This window comes from Garra rufa, chromosome 15 (assembly GCF_049309525.1).
Source record: "Garra rufa chromosome 15, GarRuf1.0, whole genome shotgun sequence".
Lineage (NCBI taxonomy): Eukaryota > Metazoa > Chordata > Actinopteri > Cypriniformes > Cyprinidae > Garra > Garra rufa.
In genome coordinates this window covers 33,380,968-33,390,518 of record NC_133375.1, presented here as the reverse complement: position 1 = coordinate 33,390,518, position 9,551 = coordinate 33,380,968, and the positions used below count along the sequence as shown (strand labels likewise).

At 33.0% G+C, this 9,551-nt stretch overlaps 1 protein-coding gene across 2 annotated transcripts in view; it reads right to left on the bottom strand.

Annotated features, from left to right (window-relative positions):
- Positions 1-2,992: 2,992 nt before the first annotated feature.
- The window catches only part of kcnn1b (potassium intermediate/small conductance calcium-activated channel, subfamily N, member 1b), a 58,482-nt gene continuing 51,923 nt past the window's right edge, over positions 2,993-9,551 (bottom strand). For both annotated transcript variants that reach the window (XM_073818961.1, XM_073818962.1), the window contains 2 exons: positions 8,941-9,010; positions 2,993-6,597 (listed from right to left, as the gene is read on the bottom strand). In XM_073818961.1, coding sequence (XP_073675062.1) covers positions 6,298-6,597; positions 8,941-9,010 — 370 coding nt within the window. In that variant the 3' untranslated portion in view covers positions 2,993-6,297. The remainder of the gene's footprint in view (positions 6,598-8,940; positions 9,011-9,551) is intronic.

Genomic DNA, 9,551 nt, shown 5'->3' with positions numbered 1-9,551 from the left:
ATGTATTTCTGGCTATTGCTACAAATATACCCATGCTACTTAAGACTGGTTTTGTGGTCCAGGGTCACATATAATAAACTTCAAACACACAGTTCTCTCTTTTTTAAAGAGATGGACATCCTGAAAAGAGTGTATTTTGATGTTTGTGACTCATTGAGAGAGTAGAATGAGCATACAACCAATTTTTTAAGTAATAAATAATTGATCAATCCATTCATTCACATCACTTCTGTGCCATTGGCTATACTGAGAGTGTCCTCTTTTAAACAAGGGGGGAAACAAAGCTGCATGAAAAATGTGTTAGGTTTATTTGTTTTGGTTCTTAAATATTAATAAATACTCACCGAGCACAGCTACTGAACCTGGGAGGAGTGTTGAGTAGAGACATGCATGGGGAAAAGGCAGAAAGTGCTTTTTTGAAATATTAATGCAAATGGAATTTCCCCACACCAGAGCACTTTTGGGGCAAAACAACTTTGTGACAGAAAAAAAATTCAGTGTAAAACAGCTTTGTGAAAGTTTTTTTTTTATACAGAAAGTGTGAGCAGATGGAGGAAGTCAGGAAAAAGATGAACCAACAAACTAAACTAATGAAACTGTAATGTGTCTAAAAGTGTTTCATCAGTTTTCTCCAAATCATTCAAACTCATGTGGGAAGAGAAAAAAAAAACAAAAACAAAAAAACATTTTTGTACATAATATCCACATTCACCATGTGCAACCCTTTAACACATGAGGTCAAAAGTTTACATACACCTTGCAAAATCTGCAAAATGGTAATTATTTTATCAAAATAAGAAGGATCATACAAAACGTATGTTATTGTTTATTTAGTACTGACCTGAATAAGATATACTGCATAAAATACATTTACATATAGTCCACAAGAGAATAAGAGAATAGCAGGCAGTTTAACTATTCAGGACAAACAAGGGACTCATGAACAGCTATTATTAAAAAAACAAGACAAAACATCATTCAAGTAACAACACAGTATTAAGAATCAAGTGTATGAAAACTTTTAAACGGGGTCTTTTTAAAAAAAAATATTTTTTATTTAACTATTATTTTCTCTGGACTATATGCAAACATCTTATACGTGAAATATCTTATTCAGGTCAATACTAAATAACAACATGCATTTTGTAAGATCTGGTAACATAATTAGCATTTTGCAGATTCTGCAAGGTGTATGTAAACTTTTGACCTCAACTGTATAAAAATTGCCTCGACTGTCACATAGTTATTTTTTGTTTAGCTGCCTGGAAACAGTAGTCATCTTACCTTGTAGCTCGTTTTACCCTAAAGTCTTCCCTGTGTTTTTTAAAAGAGAAAAAAAGGTCAGGCAGTGAGGAAAATAAACATATTTAAAAAGTAAGCAATATTTCTTTCTTTCTTTTTTTTCAGAAAAATGTATATTTCCCAATGTTCTCACAGTATGGCACTAGGCAGAGCCTGTGATTGTACAATCATTGGAGAAAGTGATCTTCATTCTAAATAGCTATTAATTTGCATTTAACTGTATTTTGATCACATGTTTATGCATGCCGTGCATGTCACTGAAGTGCTTTGTAGCGCTGAAGTCAATTACTAAAACAAGACATAATACAAGAAAGAATATCAATGAGGGTGAGATGAGACTCGTTTGTCCAAATCCTTTGAACTGACTGAATATATCAACTTTCACAACTGCATATGTAAGCGATAGGCTAATGTACAGTAGCAGGTCATTACCGCAATGTTATTTGCTGTATTTTGCGTAACATAACGTAGGCCTGCATTATCTGTCAGGCCATCTAAAATGTAGATGAGTTTGTTTCTTCATCAGAACAGATGGAGAAATGTAGCATTACACACTGTAAAAAATGTTCACCAGTTTCAACTTAAAAACTTAAGTTTAGCAGCTGCATTAAAATTTTAAGTTAAGTCAACTAATTTCAACTCATAAGTTGAATCAACTAAAAAGTACAAGTAATTTTAAATAATTTTATTATCATGAGTTGAAATGAATAGTAGTTTTATGTTGATTTAACTTCAAACTTTAAGGCAGCTGCTGAACTTACGTTTTTAAGTTGAAACTGGTAAAAACTTTTTACAGTGCATGGCTTACTCACCTCTGCAGTGAATGGGTGCCGTCAGAATCCAAACGGTTGATAAAAAACATCACAATAATCCGTATGTAATCACAATGAATCAAGTCAATCAATTAACATCTTGTGAAGTGAAAAGCTGTGCGTTTGCAATAAATGAATCCATCATTAAGATATTTTTTATCTTCATACCATTGCTTCTGGCTAAAATATGACTCCTCTTTCCATAAAATTGCTTTCTCCACTGAAAAAGTCATCTAACCTAAATCAGGAGAGAAATATGCACAGATGAAGCACTATTTACAAGTAGAAACAGTTCAAAACAGTTATAAATGTTTAATTTCATTGATAGACTGGATTACTTGTGTATTGATGTTTTTATCAGCTGTTTGGACTCTCATTGCGGCACCCATTCACTGCAGAGGATCCATTCACGAGCAAGTGTTGAAATCCTCAATTTCTCCAAATCTGTTTTGATGAGAAACAGACTCGGATGGCCTGAGGAAATTTTAAACACATTTTCATTTTTGGGTGAACTCTTCCTTTCATTTTCCTCCGCAAAAAAAATAGTGAGTGAATGCACAAAACATTTCCTTAGGAATAAATGGATGGGTGAACAATGAGAGTAATAAATGCACTTGTGATAGAGGCTTTAAAGTGCCTTTTTCAAAGTGGCCTAAAAATACTGTCCATTTTCTTCAGCACGAATGTCCTATACATGGTTAACTGGGAGTAATACAGGAACTGCTATTCTTAGATTGTGCGTCATTACTACTGTTGTCGTCTTAAAATGGACCAAGTCAAAATTTAGTGGATTTGAACCAGTGAAGAAAAAGTAGTTACATACAGACAACATTTCCAACGACTGATAAAAATGCACTGTGAGCAAGTAGTGGATTTGTTCATTTATTTCTTTATATTGGAGCCCAGCATTATGTAAATCCGCTACAGCTTGGTCAACAAGGCCAAAGACACACAGTAAAGGCAGTTTGCTGTTTTTCAAACCCGTAATGACAATCACATCTTGATGCTTTCGTTCTAAACCTAGAACTGGGAACCAAATTGGTTAATTCATGTAAGTGGTAATGATGTGGGATTCATCTCCTGTTGTTCGCTTCTACATTTTGTTTAGGTAATTTTTTTTTTTTTTGAAGTCTTGGATCAAGGAATGCATGTTTTGAACTATGCTGCCACTCTGCTGTAACGTTTTGTATATCCTCTACAAGCTATAAAAATCTAGGTAAATAATAAAAAAGGAATCTCTGTAAAAAATGAGAAGAGAAAGGAAAAGAAAGGAAAAATTAAAGAGAAAACCATCCCATAGGTCAGCTCCATAGTCATTTGCATTGAAACATGCAAGGGGGTGTACAGTATTTCCTTCCTATCACATCCCCAGGCTGTTTTACAGATTGCCTGAGCTAAAAAAGTTTTAAGGACCTTTGGAAGCTCTGCCAGAGACTTATTTGGTTTTGATTGGAAATATTATGCAGCTACTGTAAAACACTTAAAGGGACAGTTCACCCAAAAATGAAAATTCTGTCATTAATTACTCACTCTCTTGTCATTCCAAACCTGTACAACCTTCATCTTATTTAGAACACAAATTAAAATAATTTTGATGAAATCTGATAGCTTTCTGACCCTGCATAGACAGCAATGCAACTACTACGTTCAAGGCCTAGAAAGACAGATACAATAATCCATGTGACATCAGTGGTTCAACCGTAATATTATGAAGCCACAAGAATACTTGTCCGCAAAGAAAACAAAAATAACACCAGCTCCTGTGTGGTTGCTGTCTATGCAGGGTCAGAAAGCCTTCGGATTTCATAAAAAACATATCTTGAGTACAGAAAATAAACAAAGGTCTTACAGGTTTGGAATGACATGAGGGTGAGTAATTAATGACAGAACTTTAATTTTTGGGTGAACTATCTCTTTAAGAGCCTTTTAAAATTGTTTATTAGATATTAAAAATATTATTACTAGACCTTGAATGTGGTCAATGTAATATAAAGAAAATGTGTGGTGTGACTCATGGAAACATACCTAAAAAAAAAGTCTGAAAAAACAACATTTAATGTTTCTTGCTTGTTTTTATGTATTTCCTAATATCCGGTTAAATTTTTATATCTAGTAATGATTAATAAATCTGAACACCAGTCTTCCAAAGGACCTTCCTCAGCTTCTATGAGCTGGACAATTCAACAACAATTCTATGAGCCTCTATTCAATGGATTAGAATACCAACGTAGTACTTACTTCATATAGTGCAGTATATACTGTATACAGTATTTCTTCTTTACTCAATTTGCAATATTCTACAAATGTGTAGTTGTTGTTACATAATCTTATAACATGAGATGTTAAATTCTATATTTTGAATTTTGAGGGGATTTCTGACAATATTTCACCTCTAAATTATTTAATTACTTCAATATAAAGTAATACAAATATTAGAAAAAATATTTCATATTATTTAAAATTAAAACAGTGTTTAATGGCATTTAAAATCCAATGATGATTTGTAGATTGCATCCCCCAAAAAGCTTTGTATATTCATATTTTTTTTGCATTTTCCATTCATTTCCTTCAGTGAAAATCATAAATGTGACCACAAAACCAGCAGTAGCATGAGTATATTTGTAGCAAAAAAAAAAAAAAAAAAAGTATGGGTCAAAAATATAGATTTTTCTTTTATGCCAAAAATCATTAGGATATTAAATATATATCATGTTCCATTAGGAATTTTTGTAAATTTCATACCGTAAATACACTACCGTTCAAAGGTTTGGGGTCAGGAAGACTTGTAATAGTCTTTAAAGAAGTCTCTTATGCTCATCAAGGCTGCATTTATTTGATTAAAAATACAGAAAAAAACAGTAATATTGCAAAATGTTTTTACAATATAAAATAATGTTTTTTATTGTAACATACTTTAAAATAGAATTTATTCCTGTGATGAAAAGCTGTTTTTATCAGCTGTTACTCCAGTCTTAAGTGTCACATGATCCTTCAGAAATCATTCTAATATGCTGATTTATTATTAGAATGATCAATGTTGGATAATATCAACAGTTGTGGTGCCAAATATTTTTTGGAACCTGTGATTTTTTTTTTTTCAGGATTCTTTCATGAATAACAAGTTTAAAAAGTACAGTGTTTATTCAAAATATGTTTTATAACAATGTAAATTATTTATTATTAACTTTTAATAAACTTTTAATTATTAACTTAACACATCCTTGGTGAATAAAAGTATTAATTTCTTTAAAAATAAAAAATAAAAAATTAATAAACAATAAAAATGTACTGACCCCAAACTTTTGAACGGTAGTGTATATCCAAACTTAGTAATAAGCATTGCTAATAACTTTATTTGACAACTTTAAAGGTGATTTTCTCAATATTTAGATTTTTTTTCAGCTCAGATTCCAGATTTGCAAAAAAATGGACCCTTATGACTGGTTTTGTGGTCCAATTTTGGTCCAAACATTTAACTTTTTTTCTAATCATGTCCACATTTATTTCTTCATATAGTAAGTGCCATAAAAGTTTCATTTCAAAAATTATAATATTTCAAAACATACTTTTTATTTTGTCTAAAGTATAAGGACCAGATTAGGGTTCATTCAATTTTAGGTAAAATAGACTTGTTTAAATGTTAAAATGTTTTATGCTAAAAACTACCACTAACAATAATGCTGAAAAAGAAAAGGTGAACACATTGCATTGTAGGATACGGTATTCAATGCCGTGTTCTCTTTTAATGCATACTGTACTGTATAGAAATATATACTGCAGTAGGAGTAAGTAGCATGCTAGTATGCTATAATCTCTGGTGACTTCTTCTCCCTTGCATTTTCCTTCCTACTCAGTCCTCTTTATTTAGTTCCATTGGATTCTCTGCATCCAAACTATATCTCTCTATATAAATCCGTTCCACCCCCTGCAGTCTGAATCCAGTTCATACTATACAAGGGCTTTACAAAAAAGCTAACTTTAAACAGCCATACAATGGCTAAACATAAACCATATCTCTACCATGATGTGTTAATTCATTACATTTTATTCCAGTGTGTTGAAGTTGTCATTCTTGTTAACGTTTTAGTACTAAAAGTATATTTAGCAGTGTTAGTGGATGATAGAGGTGTGTAGGAGTGTGTGTGTAGGTTTAGAGTTATGGTTTCGAGTGTGTGAGAGCGTGCTAGCCGCTATCGGAGGACGTGTGTGGTGCAGTAGAGGGTGATCTCCGTCGGTGCACGGATGACGCCCAGGAGCGTTCGGACGTCTGCGAGGAGGGTCGTGTGAGGGTGAATCCGCGCTGGGTCAGCCCGTCCAGCAGGTGGTGCTGTTGCTGCTGTATGGCTTGTGAGAGCAGGCCAGGCAGAGCCTGGAGACTGCTGTTTATGGAGTCCAGTTTTGTCTCTAGGTGACCGATCCGCTTTTCCAGCTCCTCACTGCGCTCCTGCAGCTCCGAGACCAGGTCGTACATCACATTCTGTGTCTAAAGAAGCGATAAACACAATTAGTACACATAAAAATGCACGAATCACACATACAAATTTCCTTGACTACAAAACAATCTAACATATTAAAGGGATAGTTCACCCAAAAATGAAAATTCTGTCATTAATTACTCACCCTCATCTCGTTCCAAACCCGTAAGACCTTTGTTCATCTTTGAACAAATGAAGATATTTTTGATGAAATCCGAGAGCTTACTGACCCTGCATAGACAGCAATGCAACTGACACGTTTAAGACCCAGAAAGGTAGTACAGACATCAACAAAATAGTCCATGTGACATCAGAGGTTCAACTTTAATTTTATGAAGCTATGAAAATATTTTTTGCGCGCAAAGATTACTCCAAAGAATACTCCACAGTTTCTTCTCTTCCGTGAACGTGCATTAAATTAAATTAAATTAAAATTGAATAAAGTCATTACTTTTTGTTTTCTGTGCACACAAAAAGTATTCTCAAAGTCACTTGGACTATTTAATCAATGTCCTTAATACCTTACTGGGCCTTGAACGTGATAGTACTGTTGCTGTTCATTCAGAGTCAGAAAGCTTTCTGATTTCATAAAAAATCTACGGGTTTGCAACGACATGAGGGTGAATTAATGACAGGATTTTTATTTTTGGGGTGAACTATCGCTTTTAAGGTTTAACAAAATATTTGATATTGTAAATAAAAATAACACATTTAAATAAAATTCCAATTTTATATTTTGGTCTGAACACCACTTGCTGAATTATATGAAGGAAAAGGTCATGCTGCATACTGTATCCTATTTCATAACTATTTTAGAGGTTCATTTAGGTAACATGGTCCAATTCAGTATTCAGTAAGTACATATAAGCACAAATGTTTGCAAAAGTGCAAACATTTGGGATTGGCAAGATTTTTGAATGCTTTGAACGTTTCTCACCAAGGCTGTATTTTTTTTCGGGTCACACTTTATATTAGGTGGCCTTAACTATTAGGTACTTACATCCAAAAATAAGTACAATGTACTTAATGTCAAGGTCATATTGCATTACAAAACACTTTTGCTTCTATTAAGGTGGAATATGGGTAATGTTAGGGACAGGTTTGGTGGTATGGGTAGGTTTAAGGGTGGGTTAGGGTGTAAGGGATGGGTCAACAGTGGTAATTACAGAAATTAATTGCAAATGTAATTACATACAGTTTTTAAAATATATATATATAAGTACAATGTAAAAACATATATGTACACAATAAGTACATTGTACCAAATAATTTTGAATTGAAATTAATTAAAATGTAAGTACATAGTAGTTAAGGCCAGCTAATGAAAAGTGGGACATTTTTTTTATCAAGAATACAGTAAAAAATATAATATTGGGAAATATTCTTATAATTTAAAACAAATTTGAATACATTTTAAAATGTAATTTCTGTGGTGCAAAAATTTTCAGCATCATTACTCCAGTCTTCAGTGTCACATGATCCTTCAGAAATCTTTCTAATGTGCTGATTTGCTGCACAATTTCTTTTTTAAATTATTATTAATAATGTTGAAAACAGTTGCCTTGCTTAACATTTTTTAAAAACGGTTTTTACAAAATCTATTTGTTTCAGGGTTATTTGATGAATATAAAGTTCAAAAGAAGAGTTTATTTGAAATAAAAATATTTTGTAACAGTATACATGTTTTTACATTCACTTGCGATCAGTTTAATGCACCCATTCTAAAAAAAGTATTTTTTTTATTAAAAAATAAATAAATCTGACCCCAATCTTTTGCACAGTATTAAACATAATATAGCGAATCAACCATAGTCTACTAAAATATGTGACCCTGGACCACAAAACCAGTCATAAAGGTCAGTTTTTTGAAATTGAGATTTATATATCATCTGAAAACTGAATAAAAATGCTTTCCATTAATGTTTGCATGAGGTTTGTTAGGACAGGATAATATTTGGCTGAGATACAACTATTTGAAAATCTGGAATCTGAGGGTGCAAAGATATATATTCTCAGAATACTGAGAAAATTGCCTTTAAAGTTTTTCAAATGAAGTTCTTAGCAATGCATATTACCATTAAAAATTAAGTTTTGATATATTCATGGTAGGAAATTTACTAAATATCTTCATGGAACATGATCTTTACTAAATATCCGAATGATTTTTGGCATAAAAGAAAAATACATCATTTTGATCCATTAAATGTATTTTTGGCTATTGCTACAAATATACCTGTGCTACCTATGACTGGTTTTGTGGTTCAAGGTCAGATATACACAATCTAAAACATTAAAAAATCTAAAATTCCCTCACAGTACATGACCAGCATGTCACTCAACACTGTACACACCTTTGCTAAATCCACCAGCGTGTTCGCTTGATCATTCAGCTTCCTTTGCTCCATCTTCACACTTCGCAGTCTGGGAAAAAAAAAAAAGAAGCCAGGGAGCAGGTGGACAGACAAAGAGAAAGAGATGGGCCGCAAGGAAAGAAGACACACAGATATACAAGGGAGGCAGGAGTTCATAGAGGAAGGAAGTGCAGGAGGTTGTGATGGGGTGTCAATGAAAAGAGCAGGGAAATCAGCAGGGAAAAGAGGAAGAAACAGAGTTTGATAATTAGGCTGAAGTCTATCAGGTATAAGGTGTCACAACATTATGAATGTTCTTCTATTAAAATGATGTGCCCACATGCAAACGTTTACATTCCAGTTCGGTCCAGTCAGACATGCAAACTTATTCAGCCACAGGAAGTAAAATAAAAAGAAGGGGTTGAAAAGAACAACAATTAAGGCATTGTCCTAAAACTCTGTAAGCATATGGATATGGATTTTATAATACTAGTTCAAAGTCAAGAAACTGTGTGGCAGAATTTTTTAGATGGTGATCTGATGCATATAGAAACTCTCAACAAAAAGTAATGGACTGTGATGAAAAGCAGTTAATGAAGTAATAAAAGCAT